General features: G+C 47.2%; 2 protein-coding genes, 2 long non-coding RNA genes and 3 pseudogenes across 6 annotated transcripts; 1 reads left to right on the top strand and 6 right to left on the bottom strand.

Moving 5' to 3' along the window:
• Positions 1–5,259: 5,259 nt before the first annotated feature.
• On the bottom strand, positions 5,260–6,049 carry LOC117191846. Its single transcript, XR_004474086.1, has 3 exons — positions 5,940–6,049; positions 5,463–5,881; positions 5,260–5,400 (listed from the first exon to the last, which is right to left on the bottom strand). It is a non-coding gene; the product is annotated as an uncharacterized LOC117191846 (long non-coding RNA).
• A 4,110-nt stretch (positions 6,050–10,159) lies between these two features.
• LOC117190046 lies at positions 10,160–11,603 on the top strand. The gene is made up of 2 exons (XR_004473631.1): positions 10,160–10,623; positions 10,691–11,603. It is a non-coding gene; the product is annotated as an uncharacterized LOC117190046 (long non-coding RNA).
• A 1,074-nt stretch (positions 11,604–12,677) lies between these two features.
• On the bottom strand, positions 12,678–16,635 carry LOC117190027. 3 transcript variants are annotated; one of them, XM_033395114.1, is made up of 2 exons: positions 16,548–16,635; positions 12,678–15,417 (listed from the first exon to the last, which is right to left on the bottom strand). In XM_033395114.1, the coding sequence occupies exon 2, from the start codon at positions 15,385–15,387 to the stop codon at positions 12,859–12,861; it is 2,529 nt and encodes an 842-aa protein (XP_033251005.1). In that variant the 5' UTR covers positions 15,388–15,417; positions 16,548–16,635; the 3' UTR covers positions 12,678–12,858. The 3 variants fall into 3 exon arrangements, with proteins under 3 accessions (XP_033251005.1, XP_033251008.1, XP_033251007.1); XM_033395117.1 differs by lacking the exon at positions 16,548–16,635 and adding an exon at positions 15,858–16,209; XM_033395116.1 differs by lacking the exon at positions 16,548–16,635 and adding an exon at positions 15,917–16,209.
• A 183-nt stretch (positions 16,636–16,818) lies between these two features.
• LOC117190030 lies at positions 16,819–18,636 on the bottom strand (annotated as a pseudogene).
• Positions 18,637–19,188: 552 nt separating this feature from the next.
• Positions 19,189–23,601, bottom strand: LOC117190028 (annotated as a pseudogene).
• A 451-nt stretch (positions 23,602–24,052) lies between these two features.
• LOC117191575 lies at positions 24,053–26,571 on the bottom strand (annotated as a pseudogene).
• On the bottom strand, positions 26,549–27,321 carry LOC117190040 (pheromone-processing carboxypeptidase KEX1-like). The gene is made up of 2 exons (XM_033395129.1): positions 27,002–27,321; positions 26,549–26,941 (listed from the first exon to the last, which is right to left on the bottom strand). Exons 1-2 carry the CDS (start codon positions 27,294–27,296, stop codon positions 26,937–26,939), a joined length of 300 nt encoding a protein of 99 aa, XP_033251020.1. The 5' UTR covers positions 27,297–27,321; the 3' UTR covers positions 26,549–26,936.
• Between the last annotated feature and the right edge of the window lie 13 nt (positions 27,322–27,334).

The following is a 27,334-nucleotide window of genomic DNA, read 5'->3' as shown; positions in this document are numbered from 1 at the left end:
GTGTGGCGAAATTTTGAAACAAACTCGTCTCGGTCCGATATATTAGGAGTGTGGATACCAAATTTGGTTGCTCTAGCTTTTGTAGTCTCTGAGATCTAGGCGCTAATGTCTTACTCTAAGCAAAGCCGCCTATGCTACGTGTGTGTTAGAGAGAGACAGGGCGAGAAAAAATGAAATTGTTTTCTTGATGCTGGCTATAATAATAATACGATCCAATTCAGATTCCGCAGTCTTAAAGATATGGTCATTCTCTACAACTCTACGTTTTTGGTTTTCTCATATCTTTAAAATTGTGGATGCCACAGATTTTCGTCCTTTGTGGGGGCGGAAGTGGGCGGGGCGAAGTTTTGAAATATTTTTGTAGCAGTGACATATCACAGAAGTCTGGATCCAAAACATCGTTGCTCTAGCTCTGATAGTCTTTGAGCACTAGGCACTGAAGGGGACGGACAGACGGACGGACAGACGGACAGACAGACAGGGCTCAATCGACTCGGCTATTGATGCTGATCAAGCATATATATACTTCATGGGGTCGGAAACGATTCCTTCTGGACGTTACACACATCCATTTTCACCACAAATCTAATATACCCCAATACTCATTTTGAGTATCGGGTATAAAAAACCCCTTGTTGATGGCCAGGGACGTGCCACACACACACACACACACGCACGCGCATGCAGCATGGGGAAAAGGACCAAAAGACCAAAAATGGAAGTGAAACCACATGGTAGCGACTTTTTGTGCCCTCCTTGGAAGCCCACTGCCATACGAAATGCGCTTCTGGTCTCATGTGTCTTTTTATGTCATCTCTTTTGTTGCTCCGCTCTCGTTGTCCACAAATTAAGGTTTTTCATCAGGTTTAGCTCTCGTTTTGGTGCTGTTTTGCAGGGACCATGACTTTTGTTGTTAATTAAAGTTAGGCCAAAAAGGAGCAGGACCTCTCTCTCTCCCTCTGTCGAGTGCTCATTAAAATTGAAATGCGTGTTCGGGTGTGTCGGGCTCCTGCAGGTCCAGCCACCAGGTGGATAAAGTTTCGGCTTGATTCAACAGCAATTCGATTGATAAATTTATAGATTGGTGGGGTAGGGAGTACTTATTAAGTATACATTTCGTGTCCATTGTTTGGTGTTCACTTGACCCGAAAGTTTACCATAAAATTGAGCTTTTAGCCAGTTTTCTCCAATGCCCAAAGTGTTTGCCACACATTTCTTTGCAACTTCAAGAGCAGATGGATAAAGTGCCATTCTGTGTGTTTTCCGAACAATTTGAAATTAGAATTTGTAAAGCAAACTGAAAGTCTCACAACAAACTCTTTGCGGGGATCCAAACTACCAGTGTCATTTGTACTGGATGTCCTCCTGTTGTCCTGTACAACGGGACTTGTACTATTGTCCCGAATCAGGGCAATTGCAGCGCTTTAAAGGGCACCACAGCAGGCCACATAAATAAATGCTTGCACATTTACTTTGCCCCGCCTCGCATCGCCATGCCAGAGATCCCTCTGCCAAGGTCCATCCCTTCCCGCCTCCAGTATGTTCCGGGTGTTGTGTACGCTTCGGGTTCTGCTCCCAGCACGTCCATAACTCAACTCTGGCGTGGGAGGTGTTTCTGCTGTCTGCCAGACGCTTTATTTACTTGCAATTTGAAACGGACTCCACTGCAATTCCGATACAAATCCCGAGCAACTTCTTCGCTCGGATTCTGCACTGTTCCGCCTGTGATTCGCCATTCTCTGGAGAGACATTGCCATAACTTTATATATTGTAATGGCAATGAAATTGGATAAATTTCAGCAGCACACATCACCGGGGAACGAGAACACTTACCTACCCAAAAGGACAGACGATTCTGAGTCAAGTCCAAGCCCATTGCACCCATTAGATGATGGAGGAAGGGACCTCCCTCTTATAGAAACATCGAAATAACCTATAGAAAATAGATCATATATCGCTGTTGCAAACAACTTCCATAGAGAACGATGGATTGACAGACCGCTGTGTAATCGAGACATTGCCGTCCCTGACGAGCAGCCGCAGTCGCAGCTGGAGTGGACTATGCCATGACAATGGTCCAAGTGCGGCAGCGGCATTCGCTCCATTTTCTGGGCAGTTAGCAAAATGTCACGTAGCAAAATGCGACAGCGTGGTCAACATAATGAATGGGGCCTGCCACCCAGTGCGAAGAGTGTACCAACAGCAAGAGCAGAAGCAGCAGCAGCAGCAGCAAAGAGAGCAGGTGTCCATGCCCGTGTGTGTGTGTGTGCCGTGTGTTCGTCCTGCCCCTCCGTGATATTCGTGCTTACCGTGCTATCCGCTCCAACACATGCACCCCGGGAGTTCATGTCTGGCGTCCATTGATTGCTTTGGCGGAGACTATTGCAATAACCTTTCTTCATGTCGGGCCCAAACAGGCGTTGTGCTAAACCAAATGTCACGACATCTCCGCTCGGTCTCCGCTCGGTCTGGCCCGGCTTTGGAAGAGGGACAAAGGAACACAGGGAGACAGGGAGACACAGTTGCCTCCAAAAAATGTGTCGATGCACGTGACATTTTCAGTTGCAATTTGCAATCTGATTTTGTTCCCCAAAACGGCTGCAATGCCCCCCTCAAAGGCATTGCGATGCCAAGTTTCAGTTTGCTGGCTGCATAAGTTCAAGGATCAAATTGATTCCCCCGGATGGCAGCAGGTGTGAGACGGTAACTGGCGTGTGGCACCGCCCCAACCCCCCCTCCGAGTCCGAGTGTGGCCAGGCGAGGCGTCTTCACATTGTTACACTTGACCAATTCGGATTGCAATTACACACCTGACTGTTCCCCCCATCGAACATGACTTTGATAGTGTCTCAGTGTAGCCGGGGCCAAAAGTGGCCCAGCAACGATTTCGTTTTCCAATCTTCTCCTTGTGCGCCCCACTCTCGGGATTACTAGAGCGGGTACTGAGGCTGTGCCTGGCTTTTAGCTCCTGTAGCCCAACTTCTGGGTAGATGTTTATTAGTATCGTTTCATTCTTCATTAACATTTCTCTATGGCCTGGACTCACTTATATCTTACCTGCTTATTCACTTATCCCCATCCTGTGGCTGTTCCTCTTAAGTAGCTCATTTGATGGACCTTCACTAGAGTGTTCGGTGTCAGTCCTCTACACCATTTGTTGGATAGTGGTTTATTGATTGGCAGACTTGGAAAAAAAACCCTTCAAGAAGGCTTAGAGAAGATTGTCTGACAGGGTACAACAGTATTTCATCGATTCGATATTGAGTAAACGTGTTCCAGTGCCAGCTAAAATCCGGAATACAAAGATGCCTGCTGATTTGTAAGTGACTTAAGGGGATTAACCATTTGGGCAGCTTATCCGTCGCTTACCTCCGTGCACAGTCTTTCGCTGCTCAACAGCCAAAAGCGAGAGAACTTTTTATCCAAAGAGCGAGGCATGTCCTCTGGTCCTCTGCTCCATCATCATTTGTCATTGTCAGCCAACGGAGTGTGATGGCCCGCTCCATTTTGCATTGGGCCTCTAAGTAGATGAGGGATAAGGACGAGAATGGTGCCCGATTCAGATTCTGTGCCGATTTCCGCTCTCGTCTCCATCCCGCGCTGAGTGCACTCGGCTGACTTTTGAGCGCAATTCGACGGCATTATACGAGGGCCGCTCCCTCGTTTTCGTGTGCATTCAGCGATGCGCTAATCAAATTATAAATCGCACCCATTGGAAAGTCGTTCGTTGCAGTTCCCAAAATTGTCATCATCAGCCCAGAGAATCATAATTCTCACAAAAGAAGCAGCGAGTGCCTGTCCAGCCCTGTCCCCCATTTGAGTTGCTGCGGGGCTGCCATAATGGATGTCAGTGGGGCTGCATCTGGGTCGCAGGTCCATTTGCCCCTTAGTTTTTGCCAAATTTTTGTTTTTTCAGCACGTAATTGTGGGGCACAGCCGAGGACTGTGGGCTGTTGAGGTGTTGGCCCGGAACATGCCACATTGGGCGCATAACAATGCCATTTCTTTAATTAACAATTTGCATTTGCTGTTTTTCCCCCTGATATACGAGTATTCATTACTGTTTGCTGTCGGTCGGGCTTTTGTTTCGCTTAATTGCTGTTTACTTTGGGCAACTACGAACACTTGCCGAAATATAGTAGAGTTCCACTTCCACCGAAGTAATGGTGGAAGACGCATGTGCATAAGCAGATCTTTCGATTCCTTTCCGACTATGTGGTCTGCTCCTTTGCTAATGAATCAAAATCCCATCAAATCTTGCAAGCTGGATGGAAATCTGTTTGCGGTGGTTCTTCCTCTTGCTAGCCACTGGCTTCTTTGCAGACCTGAGATAGTAATTTATTTCTTAAAAAGGGAAATCCATTAACACAAATTCTTTTCTTTCTCCCTCTTCCTCGCTGCACCCACTCAGGGATAACTCTTCTCCGTTTTTCTCCAAACTCGAAAGAGAGAAATTGCAATCACCTTTGTAATTGTGCTCTGCTACTTTTCAGCTTTATCGCAATGGCAATGCCAACAGCTTTGCTTTGTGCACTAAAAGTATTAAATTTCCTCAAATATTCCGGGCATACACACATACAGACACACTCGTACATAAGCCAGAATGCAACAACGGGGCTAGCAGCCTTTTGTGGGGATTCCCCTTTATGGCTTTCGTTCGGTCATCGTCGTCGCCGTACCGCAGTAAGTCACAACTAAATGCTTTCAATTCCTTTTGCTGCCATTTTCTGCCTTTATCGTGGCCAGCGCTTAACTTTAAAAATAGTTTTGTATTGTTGCTATTCCCATTGTTAATGGAATCGCACGAGTGCACCCAGGAAACCATTTAGTGCTGAAACATCGCTGCAAAGAGAATGTTAGCTACAATGTTGGATAACAGGCCATGTAAAGTGGAACGGATCCTGCCCGTGCCCGTTCATTCCTATGCTAACGATCTTCCAATATACATATGTATCTACCATATATTACGAACTATTTGTGTACCCTCTCATGTGCCCTCTCATCCTCTCGCATCATTCTGTTATGTTAAAAATATTGTTTTCAGTGTATCGTTGTATTTCTCATCTTCCTTTTCTGTCAGCTAAAACAATAACAATGACAGAGTGCAGAACGCAATCGTTTGCCATCTCCTTCCAGCAGTGTTGCCAGATTTTGAGCGCCAAAATAAGCTAGATTTTACAAAAATACAAGCTAGAACAAGCTAAAAATTGTAAAAAACAGGCTAAAAAATAGGCTAAAATAAAACAACACATAGATATATACATTTATAATTGTGTTATTATTTCATCCAATTCGCTATTGCTTGAATCGGTATATTTATCGCTGGAACGTATTAAATTTAAATATTTCTCCGGTAATTGATAGTTGTGACAACATTTTCCATGACGGCGCAATCCATATCTGTAAAATTCAAAAGAATTTTAGTCATATTCATGAAACAATTAAATATTTCTAAAACAAACCTTATATTTAATATTGAGTTTAAGGATTTAACGGTCATTTTGTTCCTTAGCTTGGTCTTAACAATATTCATTTGACTGAATACACGTTCAATAGCAGCATTTGACCACGGTAGACTTAAAATGCCAATGGCAAATAAAGCGATTTCTTCAAAAGGCTTGTTTTTGCCAGCATCTTTATAAGTCAGTACTTCTGACCAAAATTGTATCGTGTCATCTGTACTTTGCCAAGGGACTAATTGAATTTTGCCATATTGGGCAAGAATTCCATCTATATTCTTATAGTTAAAGTGTTCCAATATGGAAATGAGATCATTATGATTTTTATTATGTTTGAGTACATTTTCTGCTGCAAAAAATTTCTAATGTTTTTCTGTTTTCTAATTTTCTAAGTTTTTCTAATGTCAAAATTATCTGGAAGTCTGAAATTAAGCATCAGATTATTATTTATTTTTAATATCAAATCCAATTGAAGCTTACCTTTCTCTGAGTTGGATAATTAGCTCCTTTATAAAATCCTTGCACATCTCTCTGATTTCGTTAACTCGCTTTGCCTTTATTCAGGGTCTCTTTTTATACCCGATACTCAAAATGAGTATTGGGGTATATTAGATTTGTGGTAAAAGTGGATGTGTGTAACGTCCAGAAGGAATCGTTTCCGACCCCATAAAGTATATATATTCTTGATCAGCATCAATAGCCGAGTCGATTGAGCCCTGTCTGTCTGTCCGTCCGTCCGTCCGTCCGTCTGTCCGTCTGTCCGTCCCCTTCAGCGCCTAGTGCTCAAAGACTATAAGAGCTAGAGCAACGTTGTTTTGGATCCAGACTTCTGTGATATGTCACTGCTGCAAAAATATTTCAAAACTTCGCCCCGCCCACTTCCGCCCCCACAAAGGACGAAAATCTGTGGCATCCACAATTTTAAAGATACGAGAAAACCAAAAACGCAGAATCGTAGAGAATGACCATATCTTTTAGACTGCAGAATTTGAATAAGATCGTATTATTATTATAGCCAGCATCAAGAAAACAATTTCATTTTTTCTCGCCCTGTCTCTCTCTAACACACACGTAGCATAGCCGGCTTTGCTTAGAGTAAAACATTAGCGCCTAGATCTCAGAGACTACAAAAGCTAGAGCAACCAAATTTGGTATCCACACTCCTAATATATCGGACCGAGACGAGTTTGTTTCAAAATTTCGACACACCCCCTTCCGCCCCCGCAAAGGATGAAAATCTGGGGATATTCACACATCTCAGAGACTATTAAGGCTAGAGAAACCAAATTTGGTATCCGCACTCCTGTTAGATCTCACTTTAAAACATATATCTCAAAATTTCGCCCCACAAAGGACGAAAATCTGTTGCATCCACAATATTGAGGATACGAGAAAACTAAAAACGCAGAATCATAGATAATGATCATATCTATCAGATTGCTGAATCTGGATCAGATCAGATCATTTTTGTAGCCAAAAGGAACAAATCAATTTGCATTGGCTACGCAGCCCCCGTCGTCACGCTCAGACTGATTTTCTGTCTCTCTCGCACGCACTCTTTGTCGTGTCGTTCAATATTAGCGGCGTCTGCCGGAGGAGAGCCATACTGACTTAGTATCGGGTATAACTGTAGAGTTGCGGTGTCCGCTGCAACTCACAACGTTCCCCCTCGTTCGTACTATGCCAGGCATTCGCCAATGGGCGGGAATCCGATTTATCTAAAATCGAGATGCTCTGAGTATCGACGGGTTCTCTTTTATTATACCCGATACTCAAAATGAGTATTGGGGTATATAAGATTTGTGGTAAAGTGGAGGTGTGTAACGTCCAGAAGGAATCGTTTCCGACCCCATAAAGTATATATATTCTTGATCAGCATCAATAGCCGAGTCGATTGAGCCATGTCTGTCTGTCCGTCTGTCCGTCCGTCCGTCTGTCCGTCTGTCCGTCTGTCCGTCCGTCCGTCCGTCCGTCTGTCCGTCCCCTTCAGCGCCTAGTGCTCAAAGACTATAAGAGCGAGAGTAACGATGTTTTGGATCCAGACTTCTGTGATATGTCACTGCTACAAGAATATTTCAAAACTTTGCCCCGCCCACTTCCGCCCCCACAAAGGACGAAAATCTGTGGCATCCACAATTTCGACGATACGAGAAAACTAAAAACGTAGAAGCGTAGAAGATGACTATATCTTCTAGAGTGCAAAATCTGAACCAGATCGTATAATTATTATAGCCAGAATCAAGAAAACAATTTCATTCTTTCTCGCTCTGTCTCTCTCTAACACACAGGTTTCATGGTCGGTTTTGCTAAATGCAAAATATGAGTTCAAGGATCTCAGAACCTATAAAAGCCAGAGCAACCAAATTTGGTATCCACACTCCTGTGATATCGGACCTTGACCATTTTGTGTCAAAATTTCGCCACACCCCCTTCCGCCCCCGCAAAGAACGAAAATTTGAGGCATCCACAAATCTCAGAGACTATTAAGGCTAGAGTAACCAAATTTGGTACACACACTCCTTTAAGATGTCACTTTAAAACGTATATCTCAAAATTTCGCCCCACCCCCTTCTGCCCCCACAAAGGACGAAAATCTGTTGCATTCACAATATTTTAGATTCGAGAAAACTAAAAACGCAGAATCATAGATAATGACCATATCTATCAGATTGCTGAATCTGGATTAGATCAGATCATTTTTATAGCCAAAAGGAACAAATCAATTTGCACTGGCTACGCAGCGCCCGACGTCACGATCAGACTGATTTTCTGTGTCGTTTAATATTAGCGGCGTCTGCCGGAGGAGAGCCATACTGACTTAGTATCGGGTATAACTGTAGAGTTGCGGTCTCCGCAGCAACTCACAACGTTCCCCCTCGTTTTTTGTGGGGAAGACGAGATGTCACCGGTTACCGGAACAATGGCCACGAGCCCCCGCCGTGATCGCTGGCGCTCTGATGACCGAATCTTAGAATACGTTTCCGCGTTGACGGGTGGGTCTGACGGAGGGGCGGCCAAGAGAAGGCGTTGCCCAAAAGGACTGGCCCAAGGCGAACCAAGGAATGTTTGCCCATGACAAAGAAAAAGTTTGCCGGGGGCTTTTCATGGGCAATTCGAAAGAACGTGGTCACTGGCCACTGACCACGTACCACATGCCATCGGTGTTCCAAACGATTCGGCGGCTAGCACTGACCACGCCAAATTGTGGGTCGTGTCTCGTTACCAGCTGTTGCCATCAGACGGGGATGTGGGTTGTGGGATTTGGGCGGTGGGCGGTGGGCTATGGGTGGGTAAAATATTTTGGCCCATTGCCAAATCAAAAATGCCGGCAAAATGATAAATGCCATCGCACCCTTCATGCCTGCCCCAGCGAAAAGAGTGAAAACCCTTTGGGAATTTCCCATTTACTCATCGATTTAACCCATAAAGTGTGCAACATGTAACAATGGTCTTTTATCCGTATCGCTAACCCAGTTTATTGGGGATCCTTGAAGCCGTTTGTCTGCGTTCAGGCAGCACTCGCCAGAGAAAGTCATGACCAAACGAATGACCAATGTCAATGGCAGATGCTGAAGTCCGAGAAGAGCAAGAACCCTCTCAGAGATCAGTACGTGTGCCCCACATCAAAATATATGTGGACATGATTTTTTAAATAAAATTCGCTTTTTTCAAGCATTGGTATCGGAAATGAACTGAAATTGCGCCGCAAGCAGAAAAAGAAAATCGGTCTCTCGCTATAAATATTGCCACGGTCCGTAGCCAGTCTATAATTGTATGAATTATATAAATATTTCAACGGCAATAGCATTTGCACGGATTTATGTGTGTGCCTCCCGGCGACTGTGTACTCTTTGTACTGGCATTTGTCGCCGGGGGATATGGATATATAGATCAAGTTTAATTTAATGCCAAAGATAAGCGATAGAACGCTTACAACAATCCAAAGGAACAGAATCGACGAAGTGGGAATTCACTAACCTGGAAAGACGAATCGCACTTACATTTATGTCCATGAACAGGTTATCCAAGGGCCTAACCGAAGTTCCATCAAATTCTTTCCACAAATGTGTCAAGAAATGAAAACAAAATGCGATGCGATGCGAAGTGTGAATTGCTAATTCGTGATGCTTCCAAAGCAAAACAATTGGAAGGCAGCCACTGGTCGGGGGATAGCAGAATGCCGTATACCCTATGTACTATATCTACTCGTATCGGGTCTTGGCAGTCCCTTTTTATGCAGAGAAAGTCTCAGAGTTGATTGCTTACAATCTGAGGAAATGAAAGTGCAATGACTCACTCACTGGTCATGCCATCAAAGATTGAAGGCGAATCACCCACCAGTAATGACAACTTCAGTTTTAACGAGCCCCTTGTATGGGGTATTCCCATTTCAAGCTATAGCACACAGCATCATAGCCCTACGAAAAAGAGTATCTGACTCGAAATACACGAATAATCGGAGCTAAATATGGGTATTATTTGCAGAGAGTCAGACCACAAATAGTAAACAATATTGTTATTCTTTTCAATTGCGTCAATGGGCAGATATCTTGGGCTAGGGGCGGGGTGTAGGTAGACAACAAGTATTTGCCTGTCTTACTTGGCCCTGTCCGTCCGTCCGTCTGTGTGTTCATGGTCCGGTCTGATGTCTGGGCCACGCCAACACTGGGGGCAACAAATTGCATCGATCATAATCAGCTATAGGATCAGTAAACAGATCAGTGCGGCTCAGGCGTTATTCGCTTTCGGTTTCTTCCGGCAAACGGACGCTGAATACGTATTGTTTCTGTTGATTGTTTACTCTCAGACGATTTAATGACACAAACTGAGAACTGTTAGCCCGGCAACAACGTTGGGAGAGGGCAGAGGGGTATGCTCTTTGAAGTGGATCTCCATCCTCAGATTTATTTCTGGGAAATGAGTTCTTGCCAATCAGCGGGAATATTACGAGCATTATAAACAGCCGTCGCAGCTGAGAACCATAATTCAATCGAATAATAGTGGAATGTTTTCTCAGGCATTCGGACGATACAAGTGTTCCATTGCGCGTTGGCTATACAGAATTTCCCCAATTGCGTTCTAACTTCGCCCGTCTCTCGGCAGAAGGATTCGAAAGAGCTACAGTTACCGTTCACAGAAGGTGTGGCACGACATATGTACATATGTATGTATGGTATGCACGTAAATATCACTAAAAATTAAATATATTTTCTGTGAAATTTCTGCCGTAGTGTGACTAATGTCGCAGGTGACGTGACGTCGAGGGACCTCCGGTCCCCAGATTGGTTCGCCCATTGATGTATGAAATATTAATAGGACAAAAATGTGTGTGGATTCAAAATTCTTTGCAATTATTTCGATTCCCTCTCTCCCTCTCTCTACAGAGAGTCAAATCAATTAAATTTGATATAATTTGCCAACTGTTTTGGTTTTGTGGTTACAAAACAATTTCTATACGAAATACTTGAGTTTTCAAATATGAAAGACCATTCTAGCGCTGCTCTGCCCGGCATAATCCACATAATTCCCCTTACTTTTTTGGTTCTGGGCCAAGTTTTCCCTCTGCCAGAGACGCTCCAAAGTTCAAGGACGCCTCCAGTCGAGGATGGCAGCAGCAACAACCGAATAATGGAGGAAGTAGTTCCTGGGGAAATCAAATCTCAGTTGCATAGATAGAAGCTTTGGCATGAGTCTAAGTTTAAGTTATTATCACGAACGAAGGTCGTCATCATCGAATAATCAATATTTACTCTTGCTATAATTAATGCAGGCCAGGGGCCGGGCTTTTCCGCCAGAGGAAATTTATTGGAAAAGCGAAATATGTAGCAGCCGAGCAGCAGAGCAGCGGAGGCTATCTTATCACTCGACACTCGGCGGCGGGCTGGGCCGGGCTGCCATAAATAATCTGAACGAACAAAATGAATTGCCTGGAAGGCGATTTTCGCTGCCCGGGTGCTATTCCGATTTATGACATTCGCCAACTTATTTGCTAATTAATTATCAATTTTATATGACAGCCAGAGACTTGAGATGGCGGGGGGATAACCAATTAGTCGAGGAAATACATAATATTGTTGAAGTTTCGACCTAAACTTCTGAATTGTCGAGTGCTGCGCACTAGATGGCACATGGAGTGCCCCAAACGAAAAGCTGAACCCCCAATCTGCGACTTGGTTCCAGTTTTAATTACCTCTCATCGGGTTGCATAGCTTGCTTGATATGTTGTGCTAATTGCCGATACATCTACGACCCTACCAGAGCTGCCACAATCAGACACTGGCACGTGGCACGTGGCACTTTGGAATCAATATACCATGGACCTTGACTTGATTGTGATTCTCTTTGGATCGGTTTTGTTTTGCTTCTGTCTGTTTTTTCCGGTTAAGGGAATAACAATCGAGCAAAACAAGACCAGACCCACCACAGCAACAGGAGGATTACAAGTTTAAGCAGAAATACTCTGACATTAACGGGTTGCGACCTGAAGAGACCAAAGACTCGCGCAATAGTTCTACAATCGATGGGACAAGGAAAGACGTTTTGTTTACACAAGTTTTTGTTATTTATTTGTTATGAGGCTTGATAAAACCACTTTCTTCTTATCCGTGTTCAATTAATGACCAACAATGAAAACCAAAAGCCGACAAAGTTCTAGCCTAAAATGCCAGTCTGATATTCCCGGGAAAACAAAATAATAATAATACAAATAAAACTAAAAACAAATCAACTGACACAGTCCCCAAAAATTACCTTTACATTCAGTTAGCTTTCATATAGAAGGGTGGAATAAGTAGGATGGAACGGGACGGGATGGGATGGGATATGGAGAATGAGGGATCGAGCTGCTTGCCTGCCCATTAAAGTCGATAATTGTAGTAAGCTTTCATACGGAGGTGGGGAACTAGTTTTCATACAGGATCTATAAACCAGTATAGCGCCCATTCTGCGTACCCTGCATGTAATATATGTACATATGTATGTATGTACATTCAATTCAGTTAACTTCGATAGATAGAGTGACCTTTGCACTCAAGTAGTTTGGGTCGTACATTCAATTCGATCTCTTCAAGGATGTGGGATGTGGAATGGGATCGATATGTGGGCTGTGTTACCTACACTTTTGTTTTCGCTCACAAAATTCGAGTAGTTGTGCTTAAGGGCTACCATACGATGTAAACAAGTTCTACGATAGAAATCTTGGATTGCAATATGTGTTTTTGTGTTTGTGTGTGGGGAAGGTTTGGTGTGGTGTGCTATATACTAGTACGACAACTAATTTGGATAGTACAAAAATATATATATATGTATATTTATATATACGTATAGGCATATGCATAATCTATATGGTCTAGAGGCCGAGCAGACATTCGGACATGCCTACTGCGGCATACTCCGCGGGCTACGCCTGCGTCACAAAATAAACCTCGCCTGAGGATCCGACGACAACAGCATGTGAGTCCCCGGGGCCGCTGGTGCCGAGGCCCCCGGGGGTAGCGGCAATCATGTTGGACATGTCGGTGCCATTGCTAACGATGCTGACAGCGCCACTGAAGGCGGCATTGCTATTGCTGGTGGCGTCGCTTATCTGCGCCTCGCTGTGGTCCGTGCTCTCCACGTGCTGCTGGAGTCCGTCGATGCTGTCGTAGAGGGTGGAGCACTCCCCGCACTTGTAGAAGGGATCGATCACGTCGGGATGTTTGCGCTCCACGTGCCAGCGCAGGTTGGCGGCCGACGAGAAGTTCTTGCGGCAGTTGGAGACGCCGCAGCAGTAGGCCCGCTGTTGGTGCGTCTGCCGGTGCCGGTAGAGGATGGCCTTCGACTTGAACGTGCGATTGCAGATGGTGCAGATGGGGGTGTTGGTCTCGGCGTCGTGGGTCTTCAAGTGCATGCGCAGCATGCCGGGACCCTTGAAGCTTTTCAGGCAGATCTGGCACTGCGGCTGCTTCTTGCAGTTCGCCCGAATCCAGTTGGTGTGCGAGTGCATGTGGTTCTGCAGTCCCTTGAACTGACGGAACTCCGTGCTGCACAGGTGGCAGACGTACCGCCCCGAGCCCAGCGGGGAGGTGTGCTGTTTGATGAACTCCGTCACGAGATTGGCGTCGATCTCGTAGTTGTCGTCCGCCCCGGCAGCAGCTATGACGCTGGCAGTCTGGACCAGCTGTCGGGAATTGGCAGCCGCCAGCTTGCTGCTGATGGCAGGCGGACTGCTCTGATGATTGCACAGCTCCAATGTGACGGCGGTTGCCGATGTGGACGTGGACTGGTTACCTCGCTTGGGCGTGGGACTGGGGGAGCTGACGGTCAGGGTGGGGGTGCCCATGTTGTCGTCTGTCGTCGCCTGACTGAACTCGACCACGGCATTCTCCAGAGATATGCTTTGCAGCTCCATCCCCTCCATGTCGTCCTGATGGTGCTGGTGCAGCTCTACGTCATCCGCATCCATGAAGGCTTGCTCCATGTCCGCACTGGCCTCGCCATCTGCTGGTTCCAGGAAGGGTTGCTCGAGGTCCCCAGGGGTCTCGCCGTCTGGTGGCTCCATGATGGCGTAGTGCAGCTCATCTTCCATATCTCCGCTCAGATTATGCTGGTCCGCGTCGTCTGTGATGTATTCACAGTCGGGTGTTATGGTCTCGTCGGCCTCATCCATCAGGTCCTCTTCCTCCAGCTGGATTTCCTCTATGATAAATCTGTCCTCATCATCCTCGGTCTTCAAGTCGCTGTCTTCCAGCTGCTGCTGATCCAATTCATCGAAGTATTCGGGCCCCTGGCCTTCACTTTGGGTCAGGTCGTCGTCCATTAATACCTGATGCTGGTGGTCCTTCAGGAATTCTTGGTGCTGGTCTTCATCCAGGACGATCGTCTCGAACGATTGACCCTTGCTGTCGAGGCTTTCATAGACCTCTTCGAATTCCTCGTCTTCCACATCGCAGCCGTCTTCCAGGAGATGCACGTCGGCATCTACCAGGGAGCCGGTTCCGTTGCCCATGTTCACCGGTGATGTGGTGGTGGTCACTGTTGTCACGCCCGTGGGCGCCATACTCCTCTGCGGCACCAACTGGACTAGCTGCAGCGTCTGCGTGCCGTTCGGTTGCTGGACTATCTGGAGGGTCTGTCCGTTGGGCGCCTGGAGGAGCTGTGGCAGGAACTGTGCTTGCTGGGCGCCCCCATTTCCGTTTGTCGTTCCGTGCGGCGCAGTGCTGATGATCTGCGCCAGCTGTGGGGCCACGATCTGGGCAGTTGTGATAAATTGACCATTGGGCAGCAGAATCTGCTGGGGCATCGTCCCGGCGGTTGTGGTCGAGAGCAGGTTGTGGGTGGGGGCTTGCTGGAGAGTTGGCAGTTGAATTTGCTGAAGTTGCTGCTGCAGCGTGGCTTGCTGTGGCGGTGGCGGGGCTGGTGCTGGCTCTGGCATGAGCTGCAGCTGGGCAGGAGGCGAATCTGCTGCTGACTCCAGGTGCCGCAGCTTGATCTGGCGCGACCCTTTCTTCAGCAATGGCTTCAGCTTGGGCTTTCTTTGGATGTGCTGTTGCTGGGCCATTTGCTGCTGGAACTGCTCCTCCAGTTGCTGCTGCTTGAGCTGCTTCTGCAGGAGCTTCTGCTGCTTGCGTTCCTGCTGCTGCTGGTGCTTCGCATTGGCCGACGACTGCTCCTCCATCGCCATGCGCACTGTGAGGCCTGTGATGTACTCGCGCAGCTCCTTGTCGCTGCGCTCGACGAGCGTCTTGAAGGCGTGATTCCGACTCACAGAGTGTACACACTGAACACAGATCTTGTCGGGCCAGCCCTCGGTGGGCACTATTCGCACGCTGGTGCAGTCCATCAGCATCTCCGGCACCTTCTCGCTGAACAGTGGACGCATTTCCTTTCGCTCAGATATGCAAAGGCGGCAGATTTTGTCCAACTCCAGGGCTTTCTTGCGGTCCATCATTGATTAAGCGATTAAGTGTTCAGTAGGATTCTGCAAAAAAAAGATCGATGTGAAAAAAGGCCTACAAGTTGTGCTAATCTTGGAAAAGAGGCACGGAGTACGGGTGCGCCGAATGCGCCGAGTGCGCCAGCCCAATCGCTTTTGTATTGTCCCTGGTCATTGTTATTGTCTGTACGCCTGTTTCCGTGCCAAATTTCATGAATTAAAAATGTAATCAATGGTCAGCTGCGAAATCAGCCTGCCGCTGTTAGGAAACAACAGCACTGTTGAGAGCCGTTTCCTACTGGTCTGGTAGCCCTTCGGCCGCAACTGGGGCGAGACAGAGACAGCCATACTGTTATACACAATTTACCATCTTGGTGTTGGTGTGAGCGAAAAATCCTATTTTCAGGCACAAAAGCCAAACAAATACATAATCTTTGGTTTTGGGGCCCGAATTCAAGAAATATCAAAGCAGCGCTTTCATTCACCTGCTCCCGTACTCGATGCACACTTCACTGGAGATTTACATAATATAATACATATTTACATTATATAATTTTCGTAGCTCGCACCACATTCAATATAACAATTTTTCAAAGATGTCCGCGTCACACAATTTCTGCATTAAGTTCACACATTTCTGTTTGTTTGTCTTTTTTGCACGCACAACACACCGATTTAAAAGAATGCCACACCAGAGGGTTATTCTGGGGCAAGCTAATCAAACAACTAGATATCCAGGTAGGTATGGAATTTATACAAATTTAATGAATGAATTTCCTATTTCCCCAATCGCTGTGAAGGAGCTGTAAATGTCTCTGCGTTTGTCTTTCTCTGTGTGTGAGTGAGACGATAGGCGTGTTTGATTGCAGCGTTGCCAGCTTGCTGATATAAAAAAGCACTAGCGGTAATATACCACTACACTTCAAGTAAAAGCAGTGAGATGAGCCAGATATAAAAACCAGCATGAAAAAAACGTTGAGCGAGACAAATACATATATGCGATTTTTATATTTGTGGTCGATCTGGAATAATATGTTGGTTAATCGGAATCGCACAAACTTATTGTTGTCGTGTTTTTTCAGACTAGATTGGTCTTGAAGTGCAGTGGAATACGCCCAAATTTGTTTGACAGTCCACAAATCATTTTTTGCGTAATTGAAAAGCAATTCGTTTACCTTTCTTGCAATCCAAAAGCGGCAATAGCCTCCTTTCAGCACCCTTAAGCGGATCCCCTGCTTTCTTCACATTTGATTTTCACCTGCCAATACAACTCACTCGCAAATTCGCGTTTTATTCACCGACCACGTAACACTCCTCTCCTCACTCACTCCCAGCAGCACAAATAGTTAAATTATGATTGGGAAGGGAGGAATCTAGAGCAAAGGATTTGGCAGCTGGGTTGCCAACTAGTTCGGCTCAAGTGACATTGCAAAATAAATTCGGAAATTTGCTTAAATTACTATTAATTAATTCAGGCTGGTGGCGCGCTTTTGTTGGCCAGATCGTACTTCTGCCTTTTCTTGCTCTTTCTGCTCTGGGTGCGGACGATCATGTACACGCCTATGATCACAGCCACGGCCACCAGAAGGCAGTTGACCACAAACCAGCTGTAGAAGCCCGGCTCATCCTCATCCTCTGTCGCGTTCTCCCATTCAGTGAAATTGGCCGCAGATCCGTTAAGACTGAGTCTGGATAGTTGGTGCTCCCGGAATAGCGAAGCCTTCACGAGATTGTTCGACTCGGGGGCCTCAAAGGCCGGCTCCGTGTTGTCTATTCTGACAAAGGTGAGCCTGGCTCCGCTTATTGGCTGCCTGTAGCGCTGCAAACCGTTTCCATAGTACTCGTAGATGTCCGCACTGAACTCCCGGTGCTGATCCACGCACTGCCCAATCACCTACACCTTCACTTCGCTCCTGGGATCCATGCTGCGGCCGAAGTAGGCCTTCTGCTCCACGTCCAGGCCGCCCACACCGTCAGCATCAAGCTCCAGGACGGAACCACGATGCTCGAACAACAGGGGGAGCTTTGTCAGGTGCTCATCCTGGTATATGCTGATCGTGTTCAGGTGGATCTTCTCCACAAACGCATAGTTGATTCTGCCATAGATGGGCTTGCGCTCGCCGCTGGGATTCTTCAGCACGCTGTCGCCCAGATGCATCTTGTAGCTGTTGGTAATATTGCGCCAGGGCATATACGTAATGTTCCGCAATTGGTACATCAGAGGCTCCAGCTCAACCAGCACGTTTATGTTGTCCTCCAGGCCGTACTGCAAAATGAAAGGAAGTTGTTTAAAAGCGGATTGAGCACGACTGCTGGTGCAACTTACGAAGTTATCTCCGAATATCATGACCACACAGGTGAAGAGATTATCCGAGACGGCGTTGACTAGATCCGTGTGTCGGAAGTGGCACAGCTCTGTCTTCTCCCGCTCCACACTCGTTGCCTTGGCTATGTACGTGAGCCGCTCCTTGGGATTCAATTCAGGGTCATAGAACTTGAGCATCATTGGGTAGGGCACCCAGGCGAGCACGGAGCTGCCATCGTTGCTGCATATTTCCGACTGCGGGCCACGGCCGCTCAGCTCTCCATTGTGCAGCTTAAAGAAGTGGTGATTGTCCCTCTTGACCGTCGTGGAGCCGTGGTCTGTGCACATGGTATCGATGAAGCTCTCCTGAGGATTAGCAAGATAAAATGGTGAAGAGGAAACACTCGGGTTGGGTGCTCGTCAAAAAGTTCCCCTTATCTGCCCTGTTCGCATTATCTCCCTATCGTCAAGCTAATTCAATTTGGAATTTCAGGCCGCAGACACTTGCGCCACTCGAATTTGGCTCGCGACGAATGATCTATTACTCATATTGGCATTGAAGGTGTCATTTAAGGATGTAGCTCCATCAAACCAGTTTCCACCAATGACTGATCGTTTGATTGAACAACTATTTATGGCAGGAATAGAGTGTGAATCTCACATAGGCTCAGAGTGGGATAAAGAGCCGATTACCTTCTTATACATGTATCTAAACCTAATCCTATAGTTCTGTTTTCATTTGCTATTCCCATGGGCTAAATGGTTCACCTTCTCTTTGGTCGTCAATGTTGTGGCCTTAATGTGGCACTTTAGATCCTTTTCAGTGGGTACGACCACATGGCGATCAATATCGGCGAGGAGCAAAGGCTGCGTCTCTATTCAGAAATGGGGGTGCTCCTCGAACGCCGTGCAAGAAGCGCCAGCAAGGTCACGAGTCCAATTATTGTTTTAATAAACATTTCCGCAGTTCCGTTGGCGAGAGTTCTTGGGACTCCTCCGTTGCGCAATCGATCGAAACGCTCTGTACGGCTGGCAAATCGGCTGCAATTTTAAATTGACAGCTATTCGAACGCAGCGCAGTCAACTTGACCGCAAAACATCAGCAGCCAGATAAACGACGAGCCGATCGTCCGAATATAACCATATTTATCTATGAAGGATGAAGGATTTGCCCGAGATTCACTACGATTTTTGGAGGTGCGAGAGTTGAACGCGGTGCGCTGGCCATAGCCGAATCAAACGTCGAACGAAACACAATTGATTGGCGTCACACCAATGCCAATGAGTAAGGCCTGCCACGGCCAGACCGAAGGGGAGTTCATTTCCCAAACTTGGAGCCCACCGTCTGCGATAAGATAAACGTTAAGCGATGCAGGCATTCGTAGATATCTCCCATTAGGAGGAGGGGAAGTGTCTCTGGTGGCATTCTATTTATGGCAATGGCTAACCCCTGAGAGGGGTTCACGATGGACAATACGCGTGCGCTTAATGCTAACCAGATTACACATGTGTTTAATAGAAAAATTATACATCTTTTATAGCTTTGTACAGTTGAAATTGTTTAACAATATTCGGTTGCTTACAATTTACAGATTGGTTTCTCACAGATGGTTTTGTGAAGCAGATTTACGATTACAGTTGAGAGCTTCTTGAACGTTCTTTTTCTTATGCTTTGTACAATTTTCAAACACAACATTCTTTTAAATTTAACAGTCTACAAACTAGATTATGACTATTGAAGATTTGGATGTGAATTCCTGTTCGTTTCGTGCACGCTGCGACGAGATTGGGGAAAGAAACGAAGAAACGATACGACACGACACGGGACGAGACGAGACAATGGGAGGAGGAGCAGGATGGTGGGTGGCTATTCTCAATCTAAGGATGGAGAAAAGACAAGTCTTATACGAACAGAATCTAAAGAATACGAGGTATTACCATCACTGCTGCCGTCGTTGAAGGCGACATCGAGACCGGCATCGGATAAGAGCTCCATATCGATATCGTCATCACCGTTACCATCGCCATCGCCATCATTGTCCTCCTCATCATCGTCATCAGAGTCGAGAAGATCGACTATATCATATCCGTCATTATCCATATCATCCCCGTCATCATCGTTGCTCCAAGAGTTAAAATTGCGAAGCATCGGAAATTGCAGAAAATTCGGACCTAGAGCAAATGCTGAATAAGCGAGAAACGGAGTGGCGTGTAGTCCCGAATTCATGATATATAGAATTGTGGGAATGAGGACGCACTGTTTTCGGAACCCGTATCGGAGCCGTCCTCATCAGATTCGGGCACCTCCTCATCATCTTCCTGCAAGCATAGACATAATATTTAATTCAATATCATCCATACGCCGCATAAGAGCTCTGAGATCGATGGCAGCGTTGCCGCCCCCCCCGCCAACTCCAACTCCGTTGCCATTGCCACCCAGTGTACGTGCTCGACGTCGCACCCCAACAATTGAGCTGTTGGGTGCATGCTGGCGAGAAAGATTCGGACTTGCGTTCGAGGCGGGACTGTCCCGGCGTGGCCGTGGGTTGTTCTCCAGTTCGTTGTTGGCACGGAGCAGTGCACTTTCTGGCGCCCCGCCCCCGGCAGGTGGGCGCGACACATCATCAAACACACGAAGTAGAGCTTCGCCACCATTGCCATGAGCGTGTGGGGCATGTGCAGGTGCCTCCGCCTCGGCGCTATTGCGTCCGCCCACCTCGTTGGCTAGATCCTTAACCGCACGCACCTCTTCCGATCGCTCGCTCTTTTTCACGCCAACCGCATAGATCTTCACATAAGTCTCCTGCTTCGATTCGTAGCCACTGTAGTCCTCGACCACGGCAATCACTGACGCTCAGGTCATTGATGTTCCGCTTCACGTCGATGGTGGTTATGCTCGAGTAGTCGTAGGCGTCAAGCACGTTGAAGCTCGTATCATAGGTGGTGGTATCCATGTCGTGGTCCCTGTCCGTTCCCTGGCTGGCCCCATAAATCACATGCATTGGCGAGAACGTGCAATTGCGTTGATCCAGAACTGGCACCGTCTGCAGCAGATGGAAAGTGCGCAGGTCCCACACCTCAGTGTTGGATATAATCTGTGGAAACGAAGTGTAAGCATTAAAGGAGATGAGTGGGGTGAATGTTGTTGCGCGATACGGTACCTCCAGGCAGTTTGGATGGAAGACTCCGGATATACACTGATTGAATTTGTCAAACTTGTGGATTTCCTTGCCGGAACGAACATCCCAGAGCACACCATCTGAAGCAGAAGGACGAATCAATTATGAATTCAAACAAGGGGCGGCTGGCCATTGACTTACCCGACAAAACCAGTTCGTCGGTGCGGTAAAGCGTGGCCCGGTTCTTAGTATACTGGTTGGGTATGGTGGGGGTGAAGGTGGACAGCTTGGAGCCCGTGTTGATGTCGAAGAGCGTGGCACACTGCAAAGAAATAGTGAGTCACAGTGGGAGAACACCATGGGAGAACCTTTAGCAACACTCACCTCGTTCTGTGTACCCAAGAGGCGGTCCTGCGAGGTCTGACTGAACTCGCAGTAGGTGACATCGGATAGAGTCAGCTTCAACTTGAACTCGTTGTCCGCAATGGACCATAGGATGCTGGTGGGAGTGCGCCAGAGGCTCGATGTGATGACCAGGTCTCCAGCTCGGTTGGCCTTGATCGCATCTACACTGAAGTCCCCAGGGGTCTCGCCGTCTGGTGGCTCCATGATGGCGTAGTGCAGCTCATCTTCCATATCTCCGCTCAGATTATGCTGGTCCGCGTCGTCTGTGATGTATTCACAGTCGGGTGTTATGGTCTCGTCGGCCTCATCCATCAGGTCCTCTTCCTCCAGCTGGATTTCCTCTATGATAAATCTGTCCTCATCATCCTCGGTCTTCAAGTCGCTGTCTTCCAGCTGCTGCTGATCCAATTCAGCGAAGTATTCGGGCTCCTGGCCTTCACTTTGGGTCAGGTCGTCGTCCATTAATACCTGATGCTGGTGGTCCTTCAGGAATTCTTGGTGCTGGTCTTCATCCAGGACGATCGTCTCGAACGATTGACCCTTGCTGTCGAGGCTTTCATAGACCTCTTCGAATTCCTCGTCTTCCACATCGCAGCCGTCTTCCAGGAGATGCACGTCGGCATCTACCAGGGAGCCGGTTCCGTTGCCCATGTTCACCGGTGATGTGGTGGTGGTCACTGTTGTCACGCCCGTGGGCGCCATACTCCTCTGCGGCACCAACTGGACTAGCTGCAGCGTCTGCGTGCCGTTCGGTTGCTGGACTATCTGGAGGGTCTTTCCGTTGGGCGCCTGGAGGAGCTGTGGCAGGAACTGTGCTTGCTGGGCGCCCCCATTTCCGTTTGTCGTTCCGTGCGGCGCAGTGCTGATGATCTGCGCCAGCTGTGGGGCCACGATCTGGGCAGTTGTGATAAATTGACCATTGGGCAGCAGAATCTGCTGGGGCATCGTCCCGGCGGTTGTGGTCGAGAGCAGGTTGTGGGTGGGGGCTTGCTGGAGAGTTGGCAGTTGAATTTGCTGAAGTTGCTGCTGCAGCGTGGCTTGCTGTGGCGGTGGCGGGGCTGGTGCTGGCTCTGGCATGAGCTGCAGCTGGGCAGGAGGCGAAGCTGCGGCTGACTCCAGGTGCCGCAGCTTGATCTGGCGCGACCCTTTCTTCAGCAATGGCTTCAGCTTGGGCTTGCTTTGGATGTGCTGTTGCTGGGCCATTTGCTGCTGGAACTGCTCCTCCAGTTGCTGCTGCTTGAGCTGCTTCTGCAGGAGCTTCTGCTGCTTGCGTTCCTGCTGCTGCTGGTGCTTCGCATTGGCCGACGACTGCTCCTCCATCGCCATGCGCACTGTGAGGCCTGTGATGTACTCGCGCAGCTCCTTGTCGCTGCGCTCGACGAGCGTATTGAAGGCGTGATTCCGACTCACAGAGTGTACACACTGAACACAGATCTTGTCGGGCCAGCCCTCGGTGGGCACTATTCGCACGCTGGTGCAGTCCATCAGCATCTCCGGCACCTTCTCGCTGAACAGTGGACGCATTTCCTTTCGCTCAGATATGCAAAGGCGGCCGATTTTGTCCAACTCCAGGGCTTTCTTGCGGTCCATCATTGATTAAGCGATTAAGTGTTCAGTAGGATTCTGCAAAAAAAGATCGATGTGAAAAAAGGCCTACAAGTTGTGCTAATCTTGGAAAAGAGGCACGGAGTACGGGTGCGCCGAATGCGCCGAGTGCGCCAGCCCAATCGCTTTTGTATTGTCCCTGGTCATTGTTATTGTCTGTACGCCTGTTTCCGTGCCAAATTTCATGAATTAAAAATGTAATCAATGTAATCAGCCTGCCGCTGTTAGGAAACAACAGCACTGTTGAGAGCCGTTTCCTACTGGTCTGGTAGCCCTTCGGCCGCAACTGGGGCGAGACAGAGACAGCCATACTGTTATACACAATTTACCATCTTGGTGTTGGTGTGAGCGAAAAATCCTATTTTCAGGCACAAAAGCCAAACAAATACATAATCTTTGGTTTTGGGGCCCGAATTCAAGAAATATCAAAGCAGCGCTTTCATTCACCTGCTCCCGTACTCGATGCACACTTCACTGGAGATTTACATAATATAATACATATTTACATTATATAATTTTCGTAGCTCGCACCACATTCAATATAACAATTTTTCAAAGATGTCCGCGTCACACAATTTCTGCATTAAGTTCACACATTTCTGTTTGTTTGTCTTTTTTGCACGCACAACACACCGATTTAAAAGAATGCCACACCAGAGGGTTATTCTGGGGCAAGCTAATCAAACAACTAGATATCCAGGTAGGTATGGAATTTATACAAATTTAATGAATGAATTTCCTATTTCCCCAATCGCTGTGAAGGAGCTGTAAATGTCTCTGCGTTTGTCTTTCTCTGTGTGTGAGTGAGACGATAGGCGTGTTTGATTGCAGCGTTGCCAGCTTGCTGATATAAAAAAGCACTAGCGGTAATATACCACTACACTTCAAGTAAAAGCAGTGAGATGAGCCAGATATAAAAACCAGCATGTAAAAAACGTTGAGCGAGACAAATACATATATGCGATTTTTATATTTGTGGTCGATCTGGAATAATATGTTGGTTAATCGGAATCGCACAAACTTATTGTTGTCGTGTTTTTTCAGACTAGATTGGTCTTGAAGTGCAGTGGAATACGCCCAAATTTGTTTGACAGTCCACAAATCATTTTTTGCGTAATTGAAAAGCAATTCGTTTACCTTTCTTGCAATCCAAAAGCGGCAATAGCCTCCTTTCAGCACCCTTAAGCGGATCCCCTGATTTCTTCACATTTGATTTTCAACTGCAAATACAACTCACTAGCAAATTCGCGTTTTATTCACCGACCACGTAACACTCCTCTCCTCACTCACTCCCAGCAGCACAAATAGTTAAATTATGATTGGGAAGGGAGGAATCTAGAGCAAAGGATTTGGCAGCTGGGTTGCCAACTAGTTCGGCTCAAGTGACATTGCAAAATAAATTCGGAAATTTGCTTAAATTACTATTAATTAATTCAGGCTGGTGGCGCGCTTTTGTTGGCCAGATCGTACTTCTGCCTTTTCTTGCTCTTTCTGCTCTGGGTGCGGACGATCATGTACACGCCTATGATCACAGCCACGGCCACCAGAAGGCAGTTGACCACAAACCAGCTGTAGAAGCCCGGCTCATCCTCATCCTCTGTCGCGTTCTCCCATTCAGTGAAATTGGCCGCAGATCCGTTAAGACTGAGTCTGGATAGTTGGTGCTCCCGGAATAGCGAAGCCTTCACGAGATTGTTCGACTCGGGGGCCTCAAAGGCCGGCTCCGTGTTGTCTATTCTGACAAAGGTGAGCCTGGCTCCGCTTATTGGCTGCCTGTAGCGCTGCAAACCGTTTCCATAGTACTCGTAGATGTCCGCACTGAACTCCCGGTGCTGATCCACGCACTGCCCAATCACCTACACCTTCACTTCGCTCCTGGGATCCATGCTGCGGCCGAAGTAGGCCTTCTGCTCCACGTCCAGGCCGCCCACACCGTCAGCATCAAGCTCCAGGACGGAACCACGATGCTCGAACAACAGGGGGAGCTTTGTCAGGTGCTCATCCTGGTATATGCTGCTCGTGTTCAGGTGGATCTTCTCCACAAACGCATAGTTGATTCTGCCATAGATGGGCTTGCGCTCGCCGCTGGGATTCTTCAGCACGCTGTCGCCCAGATGCATCTTGTAGCTGTTGGTAATATTGCGCCAGGGCATATACGTAATGTTCCGCAATTGGTACATCAGAGGCTCCAGCTCAACCAGCACGTTTATGTTGTCCTCCAGGCCGTACTGCAAAATGAAAGGAAGTTGTTTAAAAGCGGATTGAGCACGACTGCTGGTGCAACTTACGAAGTTATCTCCGAATATCATGACCACACAGGTGAAGAGATTATCCGAGACGGCGTTGACTAGATCCGTGTGTCGGAAGTGGCACAGCTCTGTCTTCTCCCGCTCCACACTCGTTGCCTTGGCTATGTACGTGAGCCGCTCCTTGGGATTCAATTCAGGGTCATAGAACTTGAGCATCATTGGGTAGGGCACCCAGGCGAGCACGGAGCTGCCATCGTTGCTGCATATTTCCGACTGCGGGCCACGGCCGCTCAGCTCTCCATTGTGCAGCTTAAAGAAGTGGTGATTGTCCCTCTTGACCGTCGTGGAGCCGTGGTCTGTGCACATGGTATCGATGAAGCTCTCCTGCGGACTAGCAAGATAAAATGGTGAAGAGGAAACACTCGGGTTGGGTGCTCGTCAAAAAGTTCCCCTTATCTGCCCTGTTCGCATTATCTCCCTATCGTCAAGCTAATTCAATTTGGAATTTCAGGCCGCAGACACTTGCGCCACTCGAATTTGGCTCGCGACGAATGATCTATTACTCATATTGGCATTGAAGGTGTCATTTAAGGATGTAGCTCCATCAAACCAGTTTCCACCAATGACTGATCGTTTGATTGAACAACTATTTATGGCAGGAATAGAGTGTGAATCTCACATAGGCTCAGAGTGGGATAAAGAGCCGATTACCTTCTTATACATGTATCTAAACCTAATCCTATAGTTCTGTTTTCATTTGCTATTCCCATGGGCTAAATGGTTCACCTTCTCTTTGGTCGTCAATGTTGTGGCCTTAATGTGGCACTTTAGATCCTTTTCAGTGGGTACGACCACATGGCGATCAATATCGGCGAGGAGCAAAGGCTGCGTCTCTATTCAGAAATGGGGGTGCTCCTCGAACGCCGTGCAAGAAGCGCCAGCAAGGTCACGAGTCCAATTATTGTTTTAATAAACATTTCCGCAGTTCCGTTGGCGAGAGTTCTTGGGACTCCTCCGTTGCGCAATCGATCGAAACGCTCTGTACGGCTGGCAAATCGGCTGCAATTTTAAATTGACAGCTATTCGAACGCAGCGCAGTCAACTTGACCGCAAAACAGATAAACGACGAGCCGATCGTCCGAATATAACCATATTTATCTATGAAGGATGAAGGATTTGCCCGAGATTCACTACGATTTTTGGAGGTGCGAGAGTTGAACGCGGTGCGCTGGCCATAGCCGAATCAAACTTCGAACGAAACACAATTGATTGGCGTCACACCAATGCCAATGAGTAAGGCCTGCCACGGCCAGACCGAAGGGGAGTTCATTTCCCAAACTTGGAGCCCACCGTCTGCGATAAGATAAACGTTAAGCGATGCAGGCATTCGTAGATATCTCCCATTAGGAGGAGGGGAAGTGTCTCTGGTGGCATTCTATTTATGGCAATGGCTAACCCCTGAGAGGGGTTCACGATGGACAATACGCGTGCGCTTAATGCTAACCAGATTACACATGTGTTTAATAGAAAAATTATACATCTTTTATAGCTTTGTACAGTTGAAATTGTTTAACAATATTCGGTTGCTTACAATTTACAGATTGGTTTCTCACAGATGGTTTTGTGAAGCAGATTTACGATTACAGTTGAGAGCTTCTTTAACGTTCTTTTTCTTATGCTTTGTACAATTTTCAAACACAACATTCTTTTAAATTTAACAGTCTACAAACTAGATTATGACTATTGAAGATTTGGATGTGAATTCCTGTTCGTTTCGTGCACGCTGCGACGAGATTGGGGAAAGAAACGAAGAAACTTTACGACACGACACGGGACGAGACGAGACAATGGGAGGAGGAGCAGGATGGTGGGTGGCTATACTCAATCTAAGGATGGAGAAAAGACAAGTCTTATACGAACAGAATCTAAAGAATACGAGGTATTACCATCACTGCTGCCGTCGTCGAAGGCGACATCGAGACCGGCATCGGATAAGAGCTCCATATCGATATCGTCATCACCGTTACCATCGCCATCGCCATCACCATCATTGTCCTCCTCATCATCGTCATCAGAGTCGAGAAGATCGACTATATCATATCCGTCATTATCCATATCATCCCCGTCATCATCGTTGCTCCAAGAGTTAAAATTGCGAAGCATCGGAAATTGCAGAAAATTCGGACCTAGAGCAAATGCTGAATAAGCGACAGACAGACTTGTGTGTAGTCCCGAATTCATGATATATAGAATTGTGGGAATGAGGACGCACTGTTTTC

The sequence above is a fragment of the Drosophila miranda genome (genome assembly GCF_003369915.1).
Source record: "Drosophila miranda strain MSH22 chromosome Y unlocalized genomic scaffold, D.miranda_PacBio2.1 Contig_Y1_pilon, whole genome shotgun sequence".
NCBI classification, from domain to species: domain Eukaryota; kingdom Metazoa; phylum Arthropoda; class Insecta; order Diptera; family Drosophilidae; genus Drosophila; species Drosophila miranda.
Note: the sequence above shows the minus strand (reverse complement) of the source record. Positions and strands in the feature narration are given on the sequence as shown.

Coding starts and splice junctions, on each gene's coding strand:
- LOC117190040 (XM_033395129.1), bottom strand. CDS start 27,296: ATGAATTCGGGACTACACACAAGTCTGTCTGTCGCTTATTCAGCATTT.
- LOC117190027 (XM_033395114.1), bottom strand. CDS start 15,387: ATGATGGACCGCAAGAAAGCCCTGGAGTTGGACAAAATCTGCCGCCTT.